General features: G+C 42.6%; 1 protein-coding gene across 1 annotated transcript; it reads left to right on the forward strand.

The window, feature by feature from the left end:
- Positions 1 to 10,686: 10,686 nt before the first annotated feature.
- Positions 10,687 to 23,728, forward strand: LOC121840051 (SITS-binding protein-like). Its single transcript, XM_042301366.1, has 2 exons — positions 10,687 to 11,724; positions 23,537 to 23,728. Exons 1-2 carry the CDS (start codon positions 11,254 to 11,256, stop codon positions 23,726 to 23,728), a joined length of 663 nt encoding a protein of 220 aa, XP_042157300.1. The 5' UTR covers positions 10,687 to 11,253.
- The last annotated feature ends 916 nt before the right edge of the window (positions 23,729 to 24,644 follow it).

The raw sequence follows: 24,644 nt of genomic DNA on the forward strand, positions 1-24,644 counted from the left end.
CTACCTTAGGTATGGATAAAGTGATTAGCAGACGTGATCAGCAGAGATCGCACCATGGATAGAACACACGTTTTGATTGGTTTACAGTTTAGTACTAGGCAGCGTTTGCCTGTCCAGCTAGCAAACATAAAAATAAGTATTTTACAAAAATGTGCAAGAATTGACATTGCCAACACATGGAAATGTGTTCAGATGAAACAAATACAGTGCCTTCGGAAAGTATTCAGACCCCTTGACTTTCTCCACCTTTTGCGTTAAGTTACAGCCTTATTCTAAAATTGATTAAATCGTTTTGTCCCTCATCAGTCTACACACAATATCCCATAATGACATAGCAAAAAAAAACAGATTTTTAGAATCTTGGCAAATTTACAAAAAATAAAAAAATATTACATTTACATACAGTTGAAGGAGGAAGTTTACATACACTTAGGTTGGAGTCATTACAACTCGTTTTTCAATTGCTCCACAAATTTGGGGACAAAGATTGTACTTTTTTGAGAAATGTCCTCTGGCCTCATGAAACAAACTTAGAACTGTTTGGCCATAATGACCATCCTTATGTTTGGAGGAAAAAAGGGGAGGCTTGCAAGCCGAAGAACACCATATCAACCGTGAAGCACGGGGGTGACAGCATCATGTTGTGGGGGTGCTTTGCTGCAGGAGGGACCAGTGCACTTCACAAAATAGATGGCATCACAAGGAAAGAAAATGATGTGGATACACTGAGGCAAAATCTCAAGACATCAGTAAAGAAGTTAAAGCTTGGTCACAAATGGGTCTTCCAAATGGACAATGACCCCAAGCATACTTCCAAAGTTGTTGCAAAATGGCTTACAGACAACCAAGTCAAGGTATTGGAGTGGCAATCACAAAGTCCTGACCTCAATCCCATAGAAAATATGTGGGCAGAACTGAAAACGCGTGTGCGAGCAAGGAGGCCTACAAACCTGACTCAGTTACACCAGCTCTGTCAGGAGGAATGGGTCAAAATTCACCCAACTTATTGTGGGAAGCTTGTGGAAGTCTACCAGAAACATTTGACCAAAGTTAAACAATTTAAAGGCAATGCTACCAAATACTAATTGAGTGTATGTAAACTTCTGACATACTGGGAATGTAATGAAAGAAATGAAAGCTCATTCTCTCTACCATTATTCTGACATTTCACATTCATAAAATAAAGTTGTGATTCTAACTGACCTAAGAATTTTTACGAGGATTAAATGTCAGGAATTGTGAAAAACTGAGTTTAAATGTATTTGACTATGGTGCATGTAAACTTCTGACTTCAACTGTAAGTATTCAGACCCTTTACTCAGTACTTTGTTGAAACACCTTAGGCAGCGATTACAGCATCGACTCTTCTTGGGTATAACGCTACAAGCTTGGCACACCTCTATTTGGGGAGTTTCATTCTTCTCTGCAGATCCTCTTAAGCTCTGTCAGGTTGGGTGGGGAGTGTTGCTGCACAGCTATTTTCAGGTCTCTCTAGAGATGTTCGATCGGGTTCAAGTCCAAGCTCTGGCTGGGCCACTCAAGGACATTCTAAGACTTGTTCCGAAGCCACTCCTGCATTGTCGTGGCTGTGTGCTTAGGGTCGTTGTCCTTTTGGAAGGGGAACCTTCACCCCAGTCTGAGGTCCGGAGCGCTCTGAACAGGTTTTCATCAACGATCTCTCTGTACTTTGCTCTATTCATCCCTGCCTTGATCCTGACTAGTCTCCCAGTCCCTGCCTCTGAAAAACATTCCCACAGCATGATGCTGCCACCACCATGCTTCACCTTAGGGATGGTGCCATGTTTCCTCCAGATGTGATGCTTGGCATTCAAGCCAACGAGTTCAATCTTGGTTTCATCATCTGAGAGTCTTCAAGTGCCTTTTGGTGAACTCCAAGCGGGTTGGCATGTGTCTTTTACTGAGGAGTGGCTTCCGCCTGGTGGAGTGCTGCAGAGATGGTTGTCCTTCTGGAAGTTTCTCCCATCTCCACTGAAGAACTCTAGAGCTCTATCAGAGGACCACCGTGTTATTGGTCACCTCCCTGACCAAGGCACTTCTCCCCCGATCGCTCAGTTTGGCCGGCTGGCCAGCTCTAGTACGAGTCTTGGTGGTTCTAAACTCTTTTCATTCAAGAATTACGGAGGCCACTGTGTTCTTGGGGACCTTCAGTGCTAAAGACATTTTTTGGTACCCTTCCCCAGATCTGTGCTTCGACACAATCCTGTCTTGGAGCACTACGGACAATTAATTCGACCTCATGGCTTGGTTTTTGCTCTGACATGCATTGTCAACTGCGGGACCTTATATAGAAAGGTGTGTACCTTTCCAAATCATGTCCAATCAATTTAATTTACCACAGATGGACTCTAATCAAGTTGTAGAAACATCTCAAGGATGATCAATGGAAACAGGATGCACCTTAGCTAAATTTCGAGCCTCATAGCAAAGGGTCTGAATACTAATAGATTTTAATAGATTTGCAAACATTTCTAAAAACCTGTTTTCGCTTTGTCAATATGGGGTATTGTGTGTAGATTGCTGAGAACTTAAAAACAAATCCATTTTAGAATGAGGCTGTAACTTAACAAAATGTGGAAAAAGTTAAGGGGTCTGAATACTTTCCGAAGGCACTGTATACACAATATGTGACCAACTGGCTCGATTCGGTCTTATGTAGCAAAGTTTGAAATTGTGTTTTTTACATTGAATAAAAATAGAGACTGTGCTAGAAAATTGTATATCATACACAACAGTTGAGGAACAATGGGAAAGTAATTATTGTAATTATTAATTATTGTAATTATTGTAATTATTATTGATCGGAGGACCAAAATGCGGCGTGGTATGTGTTCATGATGAATATTTAATAAAAGAAAGCACTGAACACTGAATACAAACTATACAAAAACAATAAACAAATAACGACCGTGAAGCTATAAATGAGACCTGTGCTGACACAAGCAACTATCATAGACAATCAACCACAAACAAACAGTGAAACCCAGGCTACCTAAGTATGATTCTCAATCAGAGACAACTAATGACACCTGCCTCTGATTGAGAACCATACTAGGCCGAAACATACAAATCCCCAAATCATAGAAAAACAAACATAGACTGCCCACCCCAACTCACGCCCTGACCATACTAAATAAATACAAAAACAAAGGACATAAAGGTCAGAACGTGACAATTAGGCTTTGAAAGTTGATAAACTTGTAACCCCACTTTTGAGAAAATGTCAATTGAATTTTTTCGTACACCTACTGGAGAGCTCTTCTTTGTCTATACACATTCAGCATCAATCACACCCTTGTAAGCCCTACCCCCACCCATCTCTTTTTTTATTTTTTGTTTTATTTTAAGGGGTGGACCAGCTTAAAATTGAGGAAAGAATGTTGCTTCCATCAATGTAATTGTCTGCATCATTTCCAATCCCCCATATATATTTTTTATATACAGTGCCTTGCGAAAGTATTCGGCTCCCTTGAACTTTGCGACCTTTTGCCACATTTCAGGCTTCAAACATAAAGATATAAAACTGTATTTTTTTGTGAAGAATCAACAACAAGTGGGACACAATCATGAAGTGGAACGACATTTATTGGATATTTCAAACTTTTTTAACAAATCAAAAACTGAAAAATTGGGCGTGCAAAATTATTCAGCCCCTTTACTTTCAGTGGAGCAAACTCTCTCCAGAAGTTCAGTGAGGATCTCTGAATGATCCAATGTTGACCTAAATGACTAATGATGATAAATACAATCCACCTGTGTGTAATCAAGTCTCCGTATAAATGCACCTGCACTGTGATAGTCTCAGAGGTCCGTTAAAAGCGCAGAGAGCATCATGAAGAACAAGGAACACACCAGGCAGGTCCGAGATACTGTTGTGAATAAGTTTAAAGCCGGATTTGGATACCAAAAGATTTCCCAAGCTTTAAACATCCCAAGGAGCACTATGCAAGCGATAATATTGAAATGGAAGGAGTATCAGACCACTGCAAATCTACCAAGACCTGGCCGTCCCTCTAAACTTTCAGCTCATACAAGGAGAAGACTGATCAGAGATGCAGCCAAGAGGCCCATGATCACTCTGGATGAACTGCAGAGATCTACAGCTGAGGTGGGAGACTCTGTCCATAGGACAACAATCAGTCGTATATTGCACAAATCTGGCCTTTATGGAAGAGTGGCAAGAAGAAAGCCATTTCTTAAAGATATCCATAAAAAGTGTCGTTTAAAGTTTGCCACAAGCCACCTGGGAGACACACCAAACATGTGGAAGAAGGTGCTCTGGTCAGATGAAACCAAAATTGAACTTTTTGGCAACAATGCAAAACGTTATGTTTGGCGTAAAAGCAACACAGCTCATCACCCTGAACACATCATCCCCACTGTCAAACATGGTGGTGGCAGCATCATGGTTTGGGCCTGCTTTTCTTCAGCAGGGACAGGGAAGATGGTTAAAATTGATGGGAAGATGGATGGAGCCAAATACAGGACCATTCTGGAAGAAAACCTGATGGAGTCTGCAAAAGACCTGAGACTGGGATGGAGATTTGTCTTCCAACAAGACAATGATCCAAAACATAAAGCAAAATCTACAATGGAATGGTTCAAAAATAAACATATCCAGGTGTTAGAATGGCCAAGTCAAAGTCCAGACCTGAATCCAATCGAGAATCTGTGTAAAGAACTGAAAACTGCTGTTCACAAATGCTCTCCATCCAACCTCACTGAGCTCGAGCTGTTTTGCAAGGAGGAATGGGAAAAAATTTCAGTCTCTCGATGTGCAAAACTGATAGAGACATACCCCAAGCGACTTACAGCTATAATCGCAGCAAAAGGTGGCGCTACAAAGTATTAACTTAAGGGGGCTGAATAATTTTACACGGCCAATTTTTCAGTTTTTGATTTGTTAAAAAAGTTTTAAATATCCAATAAATGTCGTTCCACTTCATGATTGTGTCCCACTTGTTGTTGATTCTTCACAAAAAAATACAGTTTTATATCTTTATGTTTGAAGCCTGAAATGTGGCAAAAGGTCGCATAGTTCAAGGGGGCCGAATACTTTCGCAAGGCACTGTACATGCATGCATACATATACACATATACATACCTATATATTCATACTTTTTTTAGAATATACCTTTATTATCCCTACCACCCTTCCCCCAATTAGAGTAAACCAAAAAACACTTAGGCTTCTAGCTTCAGTTTATATATCTTATACACATTTTACAGACACAATCTATTTTACAATAGTTATATTTTGTTTGTTTTTAGTCTCTATTTCTGATGTCCATCCAGTTTGATTTCTATTTGAAACTGTGCTATTTCACAAAAGTTCTGAACCTATGTACATACCCCCACTCATCTCTTTAAGGATTCACATGTGAGGCCATGTGCTAAACAGTAAGTACATTCGTGTAATAAACAACCAAAGATTTCAAGACAAAGGCTGGTTTATACTACATCTATCGACATGTCTGTATACAGTTAAATTTTACAGGAAAATAAACTCACAACAAGATCATTATTTATAAGTTACAGAATATAAAAGAAAATAGCTTACAGTTGTGAGTGTGAAGAAATAAAAGCAGGGCATTCTACTGGAAGAATTTTAGAACATGGACTCTGTCTCGTTGGCCTAACGTTATATCGTGATTTGACTTTGGTTGGGGTAATGTTGTTCTTTACATTACTGTCTCTGGTAAACACACACTATATAAAAAATAAAAAAAAGTTTATTTCTCACAGGGACAGGATACAGAAGGTGTAAACGGTACAGTGAAATGGTTAGTTGCATAGTGGAGTCTTTTGTTTAGACATGTAGCTAGCTAGCTAACCAATTAACTATAATCTCAACTCATAACAATACCTGCATGAATCTCCAGGCAGCTAAACGCTAACAAACTAGGTTCAATGTTAGCTAGCTAGCTAACATTAGGCTATAACTAGAAATACAATTTGCTCTGAGATGCTAATTATAGTACTGCATAGTTCATAAATGTAATTGTCACGACTCCTACCGAAGGTGGCTCCCCCTCCTGTTCGGGTGGCGATCGGCGGTCGTCGTCACCGAACTACTATGTCACGTTCTGACCTTAGTTCCTTTGTTTTGTCTTTGTTTTAGGATTGGTCAGGGCGTGAGTTGGGGTGGGCAGTCTATGTCCTTTTTTCTATAATTTGGGATTTCTGTGTTTGGCCTGGTATGGTTCTCAATCAGAGGCAGCTGTCAATCGTTGTCCTGATTGAGAACCATACTTATGTAGCCTGGTTTCACCGTTGAGTTGTGGGTGATTATTTTCTGTTCTGTGTTTTGCTTCAACGTTCAGGACTGTCCGATTTTTTGTCGTTTTATTGTTTTTTTGTTCAAGTTTTCAGTATTCGTATTAAATACAACATGGACACCGACCACGCTGCGCATTGGTCTGACATTTCTTACTCCTCGTCTGAGGAGGACGAAGACAAGCGTTACAGAATCACCCACCACAACCGGACCAAGCAACGTGGTACCCAGGAGCAGAGGGTTCAAGACTCCTGGACTTGGGAGGAGATCTTGGATGGCAAGGGACCCTGGGTACAGCCGGGAGAATATCGCCGCCCCAAGGCAGAGCTGGAGGCGGCGAAAGCCGAGAGGCGGCATTATGAGGAGCTAGCACGGCAGCGCGGCTGGGACGAGAGGCAGCCCCAAAAATGTCTTGGGGGTGGCACAGGGGGAGTGTGGCTAAGTCAGGTAGGAGACCTGAGCCAACTCCCCGTGCTTACCGTGGAGAGAGGTGGACAGGGCAGGCACCGTGTTATGGCGTGAGGCGCACGGTGTCCCCGGGGCGCAGGCATAGCCCGGTGCGTTACATAGCAGCACCTCGTATCGGCCGGGCTAGAGTGGGCATCGAGCCAGGTGCCATGAAGCCGGCTCAGCGCATCTGGTCTCCAGTGCGTCTCCTCGGGCCGGGGTACATAGCACCAGCCCTGCGCATGGTGTCCCCGGTTCGCCAGCACAGCCCAGTGCGGTCGATTCCACCTTGCCGCACTGGCCTGGCTACGGGGAGCATCCAGCCAGGTAGGGTTGGGCAGGCTCGGTGCTCGAGACCTCCAGTGCGCCTCCACGGTCCGGTCTATCCGGTGCTTCCTCCACACACCAGGCCTCCGGTGGCAGCCCCCCGCACCAGGCTGTCTCTCCGTCTCCTCCCTACAGAGTCTCCTGCCTATCCAGATCTGCCAGAGTCTCCCGTCTGTCCAGAGCTGCCAGAGTCTCACGTCTGTCCAGAGCTGCCAGAGTCGCCAGTCTGTCCTGAGCTGCCAGAGTCGCCCGTCTGTCCTGAGCTGCCAGAGCCGCCCGCCAGTCAGGAGCTGCCAGAGCCGCCCGCCAGTCAGGAGATGCCAGAGCCACCGGTCAGTCAGGAGCTGCCAGAGCCGTCCGTTACTCCGGTCAGTGGAGAGTCCAGACCAGGGTTCCACGGTGCGCATCCCCCCTGAAAATGCAGATTTGGCAATCGCTTTCAGTAAGAAGAGAGCGACTAAATTACCACCTCATCGACAGGGCGATTGTGCGATAAATCTCCAAGTAAACGCTGCGCTTCCCAAGAGTCACGTGTATCCCTTGTCCCAGGAGGAGACGTTGGCTATGGAGACATATGTCACGGAATCTCTGGGGCAGGGGTACATTCGGCCCTCCATCTCACCCGTCTCCTCAAGTTTCTTTTTTGTGAAGAAAAAGGAGGGAGGTCTCCGCATCCGTGCATTGATTGGCCGACTCCTACCACGGTGAAGGAGGTGCAGCGGTTTTTGGGGTTTGCCAATTACTACCGGAGGTTTATCCGGGGTTTTGGCCAGGTAACGGCCCCCATTACCTCACTGCTGAAGGGGGGGCTGGTGCGTTTGTGGTGTTCGGCAGAGGCTGACAGAGCCTTCAATAGGTTGAAGGCGCTGTTCACAGATGCACCCGTGTTGGCGCACCCGGACCCCTCTCTATCATTCATAGTGGAGGCGGACGTGTCCGAGGCTGGGGTGGGTGCCGTGCTATCACAGCGTTCGGGTACGCCACCAAAACTCCGCCCCTGCACTTTCTTGTCAAGTAAGCTCAATACGGCGGAGTGTAACTATGATGTGGGGGACTGGGAGTTGTTAGCAGTGGTCAAGGCCCTGAGAGTGTGGAGACACTGGCTTGAGGGGGCTAAGCACCCCTTTCTCATCTGGACCGACCACCAGAATCTGGAGTATATTCGGGCAGCTAAGAGACTGAATCCCCGTCAGGCAAGGTGGGCCATGTTCTTCACCCGATTTAGGTTCACTCTGTCTTATAGACCAGGCTCCATGAACATAAAGTCTGACGCGCATAAAGTCTGATGGTCACTCCTTGACGAACCTATCATGTAGGTTGTTGTACACGGTTGTAGGTCATGGTTGTCCGTGTATTTTGTATTTTGCTGGACTGTTTAAGTTCCCCGTGTTTGGGGCATTTGTTTGGGTTGGCGTTGTTTTCACCGTTGTGGTGCAAATAAAGCAGCGCTACCCTGAACTCTCTGCTTCCTGCGCCTGACTTCTTCCTCCACTGCACCCTGGGCGTAACAGTAATATTAGCTAGCAAGCCAGTTAACGTTAGCTATCAGTACGCTTTAACTTGCAATGAAAAACAACTCTCTGACAAAATTAGAAAATTATAATATTTGAAAATGTAGCTAGCAAGACTCTTTCACCTGTAAACATGAATGAAGGCTTCTCCTTTTCTGTCATGGATGACATGGTTGCCTTTAGTTTGAGGATGTGATCCAGAGAGGTGTTTTATACAACTGCCTTCTGTGTTCTCTTTTCGACTCCCTCCACATTTGCAATCAAACGCCTACATTTTCTCCATCTCCTTAGCTATCATACTCTGCTTCCACTGACTTCAAAATTTGGGCCTCCAGAAAGTGGCTAGATATCTTTAAAAGAAATCCCAGTTAGAAAGGATTACCTACAACAACTGAGCAGCTCATTATAGACAGAAGTGTGCTAGATGACAAACCAATCCTAACTCATCTCTCGGCATGTCCAACCATCCATTATCTCATCCGATGATGGCTAGCGGGAAAGTTCCTGGCTTTTTCCATTGCTAAATCAACTAGGCTCGTAATTTAACAATTGTATTCGTATTTACAGATGGCATACAAGTTTGCTACTAAGGCACTTGAAAGTTCACATGTTCCAGAAGGTATTTCTGTCAAAAAGGCATTTTGAAAACCAGTCACATATGTAAAAAACACCTTCTCCCTCAACAGAGATCAATCATCTCCCAAACTAAAGCAGATAGCTTGCTATGGCTCACCACCTAATTGTGACACACCCAAGACACACGTTGTTAGTGAAGCTGCGACTGCCTGTCTGTTACGCCATGCTCCGGTTCAGTAATAAATCACAGTTTATAAAGAGCCACTTCTTCCAAGGCATAAAGAGTTCCATGTGTTATTACAATTTCATGTATCATTTTTTTATCCAAACATTTGGTAATTGTAAAAGCATCGATCTTGCCAAAAGGTTGCCTGTTTGCAACCATGTTTTACCAAGCTAGCTAGATAACCAGGCTAGTGATGAGCTAAGCTAGATATCTAGCTAGTGCAGTTCACGTTGGACAATTTCAGTTGAAACTGGAACGAGAAAAGTTTGGGTTCACTTTTAAAATTACATTTATTGACAGCTAGACCATGTACATAAACCTTGACTAACCATGGGGTCTAGAATTTGTTATACATTTCCCATTTGGCATATATATTTTGTTGTGGTTTGAAGCAGCAGTAACAGCTGTGTTGACATGACAAATGGGTTCCTAACAGAATGGTATTGAGCTGACCAGCTTGTGGTCCTAAAAAATGGAAATGGGTTACCTCTGGTTTGTTCAGCCATTCATACTGTATGGGGGACATAAGTGGGAAAAGAATGGGGTTTTATGATAAATGCCAAAAATAAGGTCTGAGGTTAACACAGACTTAGTACATCTGACACATTTTATTCTATGATATAATATCAGTCAGCATGACCTATATGAATTATGAAGCCTTTATGCGCTTGTTTTGATGACATAAATGCTTCAAAATTCACAAAAGGTTATGTTAGCTGAAGAAGATTGTCATAGAACAAAATGTATAAGATCTCCTACACCTGTTTTTATCACATACCTTATTTTCAGCATTTATCCAAAAACCCTACAGAAAAACCCATTCATTTCCCAATAGGCTTTGACCAACGAGCCATGGCAGGGTTAGTGCCTACAAAAAGTGACCATTAGGCTATTGCTCTATGATTGATTTATATTTCTTGTGATGCAATTCAATTAAATTGCAGGCAATCTTTGGAGGTTGAGACACTGACCAACCCAGATGCAACTTTATTGCAAGCAACATAAATTGCATCCAGATAGCTTCCTGTGAATATCGGCTTTTAGGGTCAAATTTAATTGCAACTGGCCAAATGTAGCCTACTTGTTGATGTTTTGCCCACTATAGGCCTAGGCCTACTCCATAGAAAGTCAAGTCAATTGCAACCTAAAGACATTGAGTTCCAAAAATTGTTAAGCTACACCATTTTACCCCTCTCCAAATTAATATTTATTCGGCTGATATTAACTTAAGCGCAGTGTTGTAAAAACGTGCAATGGCGAGCCTGCCAGTTGGAGCGCATGCAAGGGGAGCGAGCACCGGTCACTCCCCACCGCCAATGGCCTGCTCGCCCCAACCGGCTGCTCTGGGACTGCCTGTCAAGCCAAGCTCCTCGCGTCTACCGGCTCCCTTATCACTATATCTTCTCTACTCTACCTTTCTGAAGAAACAGCCTGGCGTTACGTCAGACCCGGGCAAAAACCGCAGGGCAAGCAAGTCGGAGTCTGAGGAGCTAGGCATTGCTGCCAAACCAGGACTAAGGCTGCTCACTCACAGCTCAGCGTTCAATGTCATTAAAAAGGAACACTTTTAAACCGCGGCAGCATGTGGTAAGTCAATTTTTCTCTGATTCGTTTTTCCAGCCGTTGGGATTTTTTTTTTATACCGTTTTCACTCACATGACACTTTGACCAGTTGTCTCTGGCTGGCATAATTGCGCAAAAACTGCGGTAACACCGCGTGTTGGAGATTGTTCAAAAGTAGACTAACAAACGTTCAGCCACTTTGAAACCAACATGACATGATGATGAGGCACCCAAGCTTTTCAACAACCACTTGCAGAGATTTTTTCTTCATTTTTTAAATTTGATTATTAATCATTTCAAAAACAAACATGCCTCATGCTCGAAATAGGAACCCTAGCCCCATCCCTGAGGTAACATGGGATACGGGATTGAAGGAGATGAACGAAACTTGGAAGGGAGCTATTGCCTGTCTCGGGGTGGCAGTCTTTTTCGTCATGACCATTGGGATCATATACTGGCAAGTGGTGGATCAGCCTAACAAGAACTGGATCCTAAAGGGGAGTTATAGCGGGCTTATCTGGGAGAGACGGACTCACTCTCTGGTCATACAGACACTGACAGAAGACAAGACCTACGTGGAGATTGACGTGGGCAACGTGGGGAACCCCGATATTGAAGTGCCGTTTGTCAGGAACCTGTGCTGGCTCAATAAGACGGAGTTCTGCTACACATGGGATTCGGTGGCGGACGTTAAAATCTCTTTGGAGGTGAATGAGGCGACGGAGACGGAGTGTTATAGCATGACATGGTCGCCGGTGCACTGTCATGTGGAGCTGAAGGTACGGGAACGGTTTCTCTCTCTCTCTATCTCTCTCTCTCTCTCTCTGAGTGTGTGGCATACACACAGCCGGTTCAGCCTGTCAGACAGATATCAGACTATTCAGAGGTGTTTTATTCACATAAACCCATCAGGATATGTTTTCCAAAATGGTCGTTTCCAAATCAATCAATTTACATACATAAGTGGCTTTTATGATGGTTGTCACACTTTTCATTCTTGTGTGTATTTGTCAGCACCAGTATATTTTACAAGAGTCTTTTCAATATTGTGAGAAAGACCAAGGTCTTTGGTTGAAATGGGGTTCCGTTTTATCCTGCATATCTTATTCCAACATGGAGTTAGTTATAAGCCATCAAACCCTCTGTCCACTTGTGACAACCAGCCCCATTGTGGGGTTGGTTGTCACACAGTATGGGGGTTGGTTGTCACAATGTTTGCTAGTAGCTTATTCCTTTTGTAACAGGAAATTAAGCAATATAGCATATAGCATATGATTTAACAATATTCCTAACAACATTCAGCATTTTATCCCTTGATAATAACATGACATAGAGTAAATTTGTACGTGTGAATGTAAATTTAAGAGTGCTGTCATATTTTTGTTCTAAAAATATGTGTGTGAGAGGGAGGCACGAAAGTGAGCTCTCTATAGTACTAGCAAAAAAAGATCTTAGGATATATTGTAATGTCCCTGAACAATATGCCCAGCAAACCAAAATTGGTTCTGTGAAAGTTCCCAGAACATTTGTTAGGTTGTGGCAAATGTTCTCACAACACAAAAACTGTCAAAAAAAAACATTTTCCTGATGTTGCAAGAATGTTCCCAGAATGTTGTTCTCGCATTTTGTTGCAGCAGTATGTTAATAATAATAACCCGGTCCAAAAAACATTACTGGTACATTGTGCTATTACATTACCTGGAAACCTAATGAGAACGTTTGGGTTCGGGAAATGTTCTTTTGTGGTTGTTACATTTTAGTGAATGTTAGGACAACATTCCAAGGATATTTTAATTTAAATATTAATGCTATCGGTATGTTGTCATCCTAATGATTTCTGGTCAAACAACATATGGAAGAGGGGTCTTAGAAAACAGTTTGAGTACAATACAGTACAGTAGACTAGAGTTCAGTACAATACAATAGAGTTCAGTACAGTACAGTACATTTGAGCACACTAGCGTAGAGTACAGTATAATTTACTGTATTGTACTATACTGTACTCTTTTGTGTGTACTGTACTAAACTGTGCTGTACTGTTCTCTACTGTGCTGTTCTGTGATGTCCAAACCTGTGAAACATAGATGTCTATGATTGGTACAGATTTGGTCCAGTCTGGGCGAAACCAAATTTGGTTTTGTTTGGAGGTGAAGCTCATTAGAATAATAGCCAGTATATAGAATAATATTATAATAATATAATAATAACGATTCTAAAATTTTATCATGAAGATAATGACATTCATTATTATGCATTTCTGTATTGTACAGATCAGGGACCAATGATGTCATTCTGTTACTGTCACGTTCTGACCTTAGTTCCTTTGTTTTGTCTTTGTTTTAGTATGGTCAGGGCGTGAGTTGGGGTGGGCAGTCTGTTTGTTTTTCTATGTTGCTTTCTGTGTTCGGGCCTAGTATGGTTCTCAATCAGAGGCAGGTGTCGTTAGTTGTCTCTGATTGAGAATCATACTTAGGTAGCCTTTTTCCACCTGTGTTTCGTGGGTGTTTATTTTCTGTCTTTGTGTATGTCGCCAGACAGGACTGTTTCGGTTTTCTTTCGTTCACTTTATTGTTTTTTGTATTTCAGTGTTCAGTTTGATTCATTAAATATTACATCATGAACACTTACGACGCTGCAAATTGGTCCTCCGATCCTTCTCGCTACTCCTCCTCAGAAGAGGAGGACGAGAGTCGTTACAGTTACCATCCTTATGTTACCATAGAATTGCCCACAATCAACACCAATTTGTTTTTATAATGGAGTTGATTATGACAACCACCCACCCAATGCTAATTAAGATGCTAGTTACCACATGACCTAGGAACTCAGAAATAGGTTTGAAATATATCTCTCCCTTTCCTCTTTTCAACAAACATAATTGTTCATGGCTACAGCTGCACCATCTACAGCTGCACCATCGAGAGCATCCTGACTGGTTGCATCACTGCCTGGAATGGCAACTGCTCGGCCGCCGACCGCAAGTCACTACAGAGGGTAGTGCGTACGACCCAGTACATCACTGGGGCCAAGCTTCCTGCCATCTAGGACCTATATATTAGGCAGTGTCAGAGGAAGGCCATAAAATTGTCAAAGACTCCAGCCACCCTAGTCATAGACTGTTCTCTCTGCTTCCGCACGGCAAGCGGTACCGGACACCAATTCGAGGTCCAAAAGGCTTCTGAACAGCTTCTACCCCCAAGCCATAAGACTCCTGAACAGCTACTCAAAGGGCTACCCCGACTGTTTGCACTGCCCCCCCCTCTTTTTACGCTCTGTTTATTATTTATGCATAGTCAATTTACCTCTACCTACATGTATATATTACCCCAATTACCTCGACTAACCGGTGTCCCCTCACAGTGACTCTACCGGTACCCCTGGTATATTGCCTCGCTTGTTATTTTACTGCTGCTGTTTAATAATTTGTTACTTTGATTTTCTATTTTTTACTTAACACTTATTTAAATGTTTTTCTTAACTTAAAGCATGGTTGGTTAAGGGCTTGTAAGTAAGCATTTCACTGTAAGGCTGTTCTATTCGGCGCATGTGACAAATACAATTGGATTTGATTTGATACCCACATTTTCTTTTACTGTCACCTACGCTACTGTTCAAAAGTTTGTGTCTAATTTTGTTGTTTTTGTCCATTAAAATATAATCAAATTGATCAGAAATACAGTGTAGACATGGATATTGTTGTAAATGACTATTGTAGCTGGACACGGATGATTTTAAATGGAATATCTACATAGGCGTACAAAGGCCCATTATCAGCAACCATCACTCCTGTGTTCCAATGGCACGTTGTTGTTAGCTAATCGATGTTTATCATTTTAAAATGCTAATTGATCATTAGAAAACCCCTTTTCAATTATGTTAGCACAGCTGAAAACTGTTGTGCTAGTTAAAGAAGCAATAAAACTGGCCTTCTTTAGACTAGTTGAGTATCTGGAGCATCAGCATTTGTGGGTTCGATTACAGGCTCAAAATGGCCCGAAACAAAGGACTTCTTCTGAAACTTGTCGGTCTATTCTTGTTCTGAGAAATGAAGGCTATCCCATGTGAGAAATTGCCAAGAAGCTGAAGATATCGTACAACACTGTGTACTACTCCCTCCACAGAACAGCGCAAACTGTCTCTAACCAGAATAGAAAGATGAGTGGGACGCCCCGGTGCACAACTGAGCAAGAGGACAAGTACATTAGAGTGTCTAGTTTGAGAATCAGATGCCTCACAAGTCCTCAACTGGCAGCTTCATTAAATAGTACCAGCAAAACACCAGTCTCAACGTCAACAGTGAAGAGGCGACTCCGGGATGCTGGACTTCTAGGCAGAGTTGCACAGAAAAAGCCATATCTCAGACTGGCCAATAAAAAGAAAAGATTAAGATAGGAAAAATAACACAGTGACTGGACCAAGGAATATTGGAAAAAAGTGTTATGGACAGACAAATCTTAGTTTGAGGTGTTCAGATCACAAGAAGAAAGAACAACATTCGTGAGACGCAGAAAAAAATGAAAAGATGCTGAAGGGGTGCTTGACACAATCTGTGAAGCATGGTGGAGGGAATGTGATGGTCTGGGGGTGCTTTGGAGGTGGTAAAGTGTGAGATTTGTACAGGGTAAAAGGGATCTTGAAGAAGGAAGGCTATCACTGCATTTTGCAACGCCATGCCATACCCTGTGGACGGCGCTTAATTAGAGCCAATTTCCTCCTACAACAGGACAATTACCCAAAGCACAGCTCCAAACTATGCAAGAACTATTTAGGGAATAAGCAGTCAGCTGGTATTCTGTCTATAATGGAGTGGCCAGGCCAGTCACCGGATCTCAACCCTATTGAGCTGTTGTGGGAGCAGCTTGACCGTATGGAATGTAAGAAGTGCCCATCAAGCCAACCCAACTTGTGGGAGGTGCTTCAGGAAGCATGGGGTGAAATCTCTTCAGATTCCCTCAACAAATTGACCACTAGAATGCCAAAGATCTGCAAGGCTGTAATTGCTGCAAATGGAGGAATCTTTGACGAAAGCAAAGGGCACAATTATTATTTCAATTAAAAATCATTATTTATAACCTTGTCAACGTCCTGACTATATTTCCTATTCATTTTGCAACTCATTTGATGTATGTTTTCATGGATAACAAGGACATTTCCAAGTGACCCCAAACTTTTGAATGGTAGTGTATGAAAAACATGTATATCATGCTGACATAAATTAACCAGGTGGATGAGTTCTTTCAAAGAGTTCACATATTCGAACCTTAAAAAATAACACACAGTGCCATTTTTATTGGGAGTAATTAGCACTGTGACAACCAACTCCTGAGACAAGTAACCCCAGTCTCCTCTATACTTTAATATTGTGCCAATTTTTCATAAATACTGTAACAGTGAAGCTTTTTGGATTGTGTGCACTAGGCCTACTGTTTGTAGCCTATTGTTTGTAGAAGTTTTGGGGGACTGACAAATTAGTTAATTGATTGTTAAAATATACCCTGGAAACAGTTTCATTTGTGACTTGTTTCAGCAAACTAGGCGTATGCCGCATGTCGCGGGTCACTACTTCACAGGAGAGCCATTTGAACGTAAACTATTTTTTTGCTGTTGCCAGAAATGCCTTCTGGAACATGTGAACTTTTATGTGCCTTAATAACAAACTTGTATGTGATTTGTAAATACGAATAAATTGTTAAATTACGAGCCTAGTTGGTTAAGCCACAGAAAAAGTAGTAACCTTCCCACTAGCCATGATTGGCTGAGATAATGAGCAGGCTGGACATGCCGAGAGAGGAGTTCAGATTGGTCTGCCATATGTTCTGTCTTCTGTCTGTTTGTTTGAGCTGGTCAGTCTGTGTTGGTAATTCTGTCGAACGCAGATTTTTTATGTATCGTGTAGTGGAGCTGCATATGGGTTGATCTCCACTTTATGGAGGATCGAGATTTGAAATCAGTGGAATTAGAGTATGATAGCTAAACAAATTGAGAAAATACCTGTCTCCGGATGACATCTTCAAACTAAGGGCAACCGTGGCATGGCATCCGTGACAGTCCATCATGCATGATAAGGTATACAGGTAAGATAGTCTCGCAAGCTACATTTTCAGATATTACACATTTCTAATTTTGACAGAAAGTGGTTTCATTTCAAGCTAAATTGTACTGTTAGCTATCTAGCTGACGTTAGCTGGCTGGCTCCCTAGCTAATGTTACGTGTATGATATTATTATTCGTATCGCAGAGCCGTTTGCTTGGCTAGTTAGAGCCTAATGTTAGCTAGCTGCCTGGCTTGCTCGCTAGCTAACATTACGTATATGATGTTATTATTTGTTTCTCAGAGCCATTTGCTTTACTTGTTAGTCTAATGTTAGCTAACTAACATTGAATCTAGTTGGTTAACGCCCATCCGATTCATGCAGGGTAGTAACGACATTATTTGGCTCTATGTTCATTGTTGTTTAACTAGCTAATGTTAGCTGGCTGGCTCGCTAGCTAATGCTACGTGATGTGTATGATCTTACATGTTGTTTACCTAGCTAGGTTCATTGTTTACCTAGCTAGCTAGCTACATGTCTTAATAAAAGATTCCACTATGCAAGTAACCATTTTAGGTAAGTTTGTAAATTCAATCTGAGTATGCCAGAGCGCAGAAGAACTGATGAATTTATGAATGCGTCACACCCGTTGAATATGGCCAGTGTCAGTAAACGGCAAAAAAGAGTAATGCAATTGTTGCCAGCAGAGCAGGTTAGGCTGTTTTCATGTTATCCAGAGGTAAACAAATAATCGGCCAGAGCGTCAAGTCTGCGTTCCGAACGCTCCGACAGCGAAACGAGATGGGTGGGGCTAAAGCTTAAGAGGGTGTGAATGATGCTGAATGGTTGTAGACAAAGAAGAGCTCTTCACTAGGTACCACAACTTTCAAAGGCCATTCTCTCAAAAGTGAGTTTACAAGTTTATCAACTTTCAAAGCAGAGTTACTTTTCCATTGTTCCTAAAAAAAATGCATTGTATGATATACCATTTCTCTTTTTTTATCCAATGTAAAAAACACAATTTCAAATGTTGCTACATAAGACCAATTTGAGCCAGTTGGTCACATTTATCTTAGACATTTATATTATTTGGTTGAACTTGAATACATTTTAATCAGATGTCCAGTGCACGCACGATGCACAGACATGGCTGTGGAAGGGAAGCGGGATCTTGAACGTCCAGTCTGCTTCGTCATGGCACTGGGTTCTAAGACCACAGAATTACTCTCCTTCTATCCCTCTTGCTGCCTAATGATTAATCGCTTAACAATTCGGATGTTTTGAAAGTTTAATCCTTGTATTGGTACATTCCCTGGCATAAGTATGTTGTCCCGTGTCATTTGGGGATTCCAGTGGCTTCATATCCTGAAAGATGGTCATTTCATAAGTCCCAAATCCTATCACGTGTGTGAGAGAAATTACAAGATTATGTTATAATGCTGTTATTGCATCAAATGGTTGTTTTATGCAACAGAATAAGGGGTTGTTAGAACACTCATCTAGAGCACTCAATCGATTCACTTTATATGTGTGTGTTGTCTTGATCTGCTCCCTTATTAATAAACTAAATCTTTATTCACTAAAGTATAACTCTGTCTTGTGTGATAAGTTTGTCTCTCCTCATTTGATAGTAAAGAAAGTAACTGTCACACGTGTCTCAGGTGACCGCCTGGCACTTGTATAAATTCCTGGCACGGAGCGGAAAATCATTTGGAGAAAAAGCAGAATGAACATCATAGAGGCTAGGGTGAAAGACTACAAATGTGGCGTGATGGGGTTTACGTGGACATATTTTCTTCTTTAGGCTACAGTAAAGCAGTGAAGTGGAGATAGATTCAAGTGCCACATTTGAATTCATGTGGAATCATATGACCGGCCAGCAGACCATGTTCTCTGCACATTTGAAGAAAATGTTATGTAATATTGTAGGCCTGTCATTTTTCATTTGATTCAATGTCACATGCCATTATTATTCCACATAATTCACCAGCTTTACTATAAGTGGAATATTAATCAGGTATATTTTAAATTTAACCAAATTTCGATGCTCAAAAATGACAAAACACAGTCACTTACAGCACTACAGTACTTATCACAATTGGATTAGAGTATATAATGAGTATGTTATCAAAGCAGGTACTGTGTAATTACACACAGTACGATACCATACAATTGCATGTATTATACTGTAAAAAAGTAAATGCTACTGTAATCATAATGAATGAATGAATGAATGGATAAATGAATGAAATTCATTGAGGGGAGGGGTTTGTATTTCACAATATTTTACTGTAATTACATAGGATTGGTGTAAGCAGGTTGGCTGCTAGGTAATGCATTTATGAATATTTGGTGTTTTATATTACTTGCCCTACTAGAGGCCTTAACAAAGGCTTCCAACCTGGCAGAGACTACAGGGCAAAACAGACCAAAAATAAATGGCAAAATGTTCAACCATTTAAGGCTTAAAGGCCCAATGAAGCCATTTTTATATACATTTTAAGTCATTTCTGGGTAACAATTAAGTAGATTACTGTAATAGTTTTCCATTCAAAAGGTTAAAAATAATCCTAAATAGCTTTTTAGCAACAACTTTTTCGCTCTTTGTTATTGGTTCATTAACTATTTTACAAGCTGAAACCCCACCCATTCGAAACATGCTGATTATATACACTGAGTGTACTTAACATTAGGAACACCTGCTCTTTCCATGACATAGACTGACCAGGTGATTGCAGGCGACAGCTATGATCCCTTATTGATGTCAGCTGTTAAATCCACTTCAATCAGTGTAGATGAAGGGGAGGAAACAGGTTAAAGAAGAACTTTTAAGCCTTGAGACAGGGATTGTGTATGTGTGGTATCCAGAGGGTGAATTGACAAGACAACATATTTAAATGCCTTTGAACGGGGTATGGTAGTAGGTGCCAGGCGCACCAGTTTGAGTGTGTCAAGAACTACGTGGTTTTCACGCTCAGCAGTTTCCAGTATCAAGAATGGTCTATCATCCAAAGGACATAACACTGATCACATTTGTTCACACTTTTACAGTGTTAGTTTCATCAGCTGTAAAATGTTTCACAGTATTTTACTGTTGATGATACACCAAATTACTCTATAAATGACAGTTTTACGTCACAGCGTACAGTTAAGTCAAGTGGATATAGCGATCACTATAATTAAGATTTCATTGGATACATTTGTTGTAAGATTGTTCTGACAGGCTACACCTAAGTGTATCCTGACCAATTGGCCCTCCAAATACACCTCCGCTGTCTTCAATCAGGATCTCAGCGATCACTGCCTCATTGCCTGTATCCGCTACGGGCCCGCAGTCAAACGACTACCCCTCATCACTGTCAAACGCTCCCTAAAACACTTCTGCGAGCAGGCCTTTCTAATCGACCTGGCCCGGGTATCCTGGAAGGATATTGACCTCATCCCGTCAGTTGAGGATGCCTGGTCATTCTTTAAAAGTAATGTTCCTCATCTTATATTAGCATGCTCTGTTCAAAAAATGCAGAACTAAGAACAGATATAGCTCTTGGTTTACTCCAGACCTGACTGCCCTCGACCAGCACAAAAACATCCTGTGGCGGACTGCAATAGCATCGAATAGTCCCCGCAATATGCAACTGTTCAGGGAAGTCAGGAACCAATGCACGCAGTCAGTAAAAAAGCAAAGGCCAGCTTTTTCCAAACAGAAATTCGAATCCTGTAGCTCTAACTCCAAAAAGTTTTGGGACACTGTAAAGTCCATGGAGAACAAGAGCACCTCCTCCCAGCTGCCCACTGCACTGAGGCTAGGTAACACGGTCACCACTGATAAATCCATGATAATCGAAAACTTCAACAAGCATTTCTCAACGGCTGGCCATGCCTTCCTCCTGGCTACTACAACCTCGGCCAACAGCTCCGCCCCCCCGCAGCTACTTGCCCAAGCCTCCCCAGCTTCTCCTTTACCCAAATCAAGATAGCAAATGTTCTGAGAGAGCTGCAAAACCTGGATCCGTACAAATCAGCTGGTCTTGACAATCTGGACCCTCTATTTCTAAAACTATCCGCCGCCATTGTCGCAACCCCTATTACCAGCCTGTTCAACCTATCTTTCATATCGTCTGAGATCCCCAAGGATTGGAAAGCTGCCGCAGTCATCCCCCTCTTCAAAGGGGGAGACACCCTGGACCCAAACTGTTACAGACCTATATCCATCCTGCCCTGCCTATCTAAGGTCTTCGAAAGCCTAGTCAACAAACAGATCACTGACCATCTCGAATCCCACCGTACCTTCTCCGCTGTGCAATCTGGTTTCCGAGCCGGTCACGGGTGCACCTCAGCCACGCTCAAGGTACTAAACGATATCATAACCGCCATCGATAAAAGTCAGTACTGTGCAGCCGTCTTGATCGACCTGGCCAAGGCTTTCGACTCTGTCAATCACCATATTCTTATCGGCAGACTCAGTAGCCTCGGTTTTTCTAATGACTGCCTTGCCTGGTTCACCAACTACTTTGCAGACAGAGTTCAGTGTGTCAAATCGGAGGGCATGTTGTCCGGTCCTCTGGCAGTCTCTATGGGGTTGCCACAGGGTTCAATTCTCGGGCCGACTCTTTTCTCTGTAAATATCAATGATGTTGCTCTTGCTGCGGGCGATTCCCTGATTCACCTCTACGCAGACGACACCATTCTATATACTTCTGGCCCTCCCTTGGACACTGTGCTATCTAACCTCCAAACGAGCTTCAATGCCATACAACACTCCTTCCGTGGCCTCCAACTGCTCTTAAACGCTAGTAAAACCAAATGCATGCTTTTCAACCGTTCGCTGCCTGCACCCGCACGCCCGACTAGCATCACCACCCTGGATGGTTCCGACCTAGAATATGTGGACATCTCTAAGTACCTAGGTGTCTGGCTAGACTGTAAACTCTCCTTCCAGTCTCATATCAAACATCTCCAATCTAAAATCAAATCTAGAGTCGGCTTTCTATTCCGCAACAAAGCTTCCTTCACTCACGCCGCCAAACTTACCCTAGTAAAACTGACTATCCTACCGATCCTCGACTTCGGCAATGTCATCTACAAAATAGCTTCCAATACTCTACTCAGCAAACTGGATGCAGTTTATCACAGTGCCGTCCGTTTTGTTACTAAAGCACCTTATACCACCCACCACTGCGACCTGTATGCTCTAGTCCGCTGGTCCTCGCTACATATTCGTCGCCAGACCCACTGGCTCCAGGTCATCTACAAGTCCATGTCAGGTAAAGCTCCGCCTTATCTCAGTTCACTGGTCATGATGGCAACACCCACCCGTAGCATGCGCTGCAGCAGGTGTATCTCACTGATCATCCCTAAAGCCAACACCTCATTTGGCCGCCTTTCCTTCCAGGTCTCTGCTACCTGTGACTGGAACGAATTGCAAAAATCGCTGAAGTTGGAGACTTTTATCTCCCTCACCAACTTTAAACATCTGCTATCTGAGCAGCTAACCGATCGCTGCAGCTGTACATAGTCTATCGGTAAATAGCCCACCCAATTTACCTACCTCATCCCCATACTGTTTTTATTTATTTACTTTTCTGTTCTTTTGCACACCAGTATATCTTCCTGCACATGGCCATCTGATCATTTATCACTCCAGTGTTAATCTGCTAAATTGTAATTATTCGCCTACCTCCTCATGCCTTTTGCACACAATGTATATAGACTCTTTTTTTTCTTTTTTTCTACTGTGTTATTGACTTGTTTATTGTTTACTCCATGTGTAACTCTGTGTTGTCTGTTCACTGCTATGCTTTATCTTGGCCAGGTCGCAGTTGTAAATTATAACTTGTTCTCAACTAGCCTACCTGGTTAAATAAAGGTGAAATAAAAAAAGTGTTTTCCAGATATGGCAGATTTGTCTGGATAATTTGTTGAGAATTTCTACTTGAGATTATTATTAATATATTTATTTAAATCTCAGCTCTTGGTAGAGAAGTCTGTTGTCCTCAGTCACAACCAGCTCATTATTTTTGTAGACTTTTAAAGTTAGATCTTCAACGCTCGTCCGCTCTTACATGGCACCTCCTTTTTCTTCTTCCTTATCCTCCTCTTCCCCCTTCTCCTTCTCCTCCCCCCTGCTCCTTTATTTTTTATGAATATATCTATTAGTGTGTGAGACTGATTCTAGATGACACTAAAGACCTCAGATCAACCCCTTTAGATTTTCTGTCTCAATCTCTGTTTTCTTCCACGGTGTATTCTTTATCATTCAACTACCTTTCATCTATTTCTCATCATTTACTCCCTCCTTCTTTACCCTGTTCCAATTCACCTTTCTCTCCCCATTCTGTTTCTTTAGAGGAATATTCTCTCTTCCTCCCGCCTTCCACTGTCACAAGCCCAGTCTCTTTTTTCTTTGTCCATCTCTCACTCCCTCTTGCTGCCATTGTATTAATCTCCTCTCTCCTCTCTTTTCCAACCATCTACTTCTCTCTCTCCTCCTCCTATTTCACTCACTCTTTAACTGTATCTTCTCTGTGTGTGTGTGTGTGTGTGTCTCCCCCTTCCCCAGGACTGCTTCTCCATGGCTAACATGTCGTGGTACGGTGGCGCCAGCGTCCAGAACCAGAGCTGGCCAATCAACGAGCAGAATGTCACCATGCAGCCGTTCACTGTTAGCAACCTCAGGGACAACCCGTCTGGCTTTGGCTCAGTCCTCGAACGCTACTTCCTGGGCTCGTCAGGTAAGGGGTCTTCGCCTTGACAACGAGCGCAATATCTGGTCCGTCGGCTTAATAACGGGTGCAGAATGAGAATGTTGAGCCAGATTGATTTAGCTAAAAGTTGCCCCTATTCACTGATACAGGGTTAGATACGTTTTCCATCCCCTAATGGTTATGGTTAGGACAGGGGAAGAGATCTGTGGTTATTGGTGACTTGATGAGTCAAAGTGACAGGGGAAAGCCCTGTCGTTGTTCTTTTGTTGACTTACTGTATCACTTACAGGCCTACGGGACACATGCTCTGTAAATAGAGTGTAACACAATACAGGTTGTCCCTGGGTTTATTCATTGAGAGATTATACTACAAAAGGCAGGAAAACCACCACATTTACATGAACTCCTAGGGATGCAGCACTAATTGCCTTTTATTTCTATTATTAGAAGCAACAGATTACTTTATTGGAAAGGTTATTTTGGGGGGGGTGTTGGTTTTATCGAGATAGGAGTGTGGGGAATGCCATGCTAGTGGTCCCAGCCGGATGTAAATGTGTGTGTGTGTGATGAGGGGTATTGCAATGACCCCCGGGGACTATGGACCACCACGCCTGCTATGTGTGGCATGTGTGACAGGGCTTCTGAGCTCCAAACCCAGTCTCTGCTTAAAGTGAGCCATATGTAAATGCCAAACACACACACACTCACACAAACACACACACACACAAACACACACACAATGAGAAAAGGGTACAAAATACAAAGACATCTTAATGCAATGTGTGTGAGTCGAGGTTTGTTTGTGTACGTGTGTGTCTGAGTTTGTGTGTATGTGTGTGTATGTGCGCACGCGTGTGTCTGTGTGTGTGTGTGTGTGTGTGTGTGTGTGTGTGTGTGTGTGTGTGTGTGTGCACATGTGTGAGTGAGAGAGTGTACCATGACTGTGTGTGTTTGTTGGAGCTA

This window comes from Oncorhynchus tshawytscha, linkage group LG19 (genome assembly GCF_018296145.1).
Source record: "Oncorhynchus tshawytscha isolate Ot180627B linkage group LG19, Otsh_v2.0, whole genome shotgun sequence".
In the NCBI taxonomy this organism is placed as follows: domain Eukaryota; kingdom Metazoa; phylum Chordata; class Actinopteri; order Salmoniformes; family Salmonidae; genus Oncorhynchus; species Oncorhynchus tshawytscha.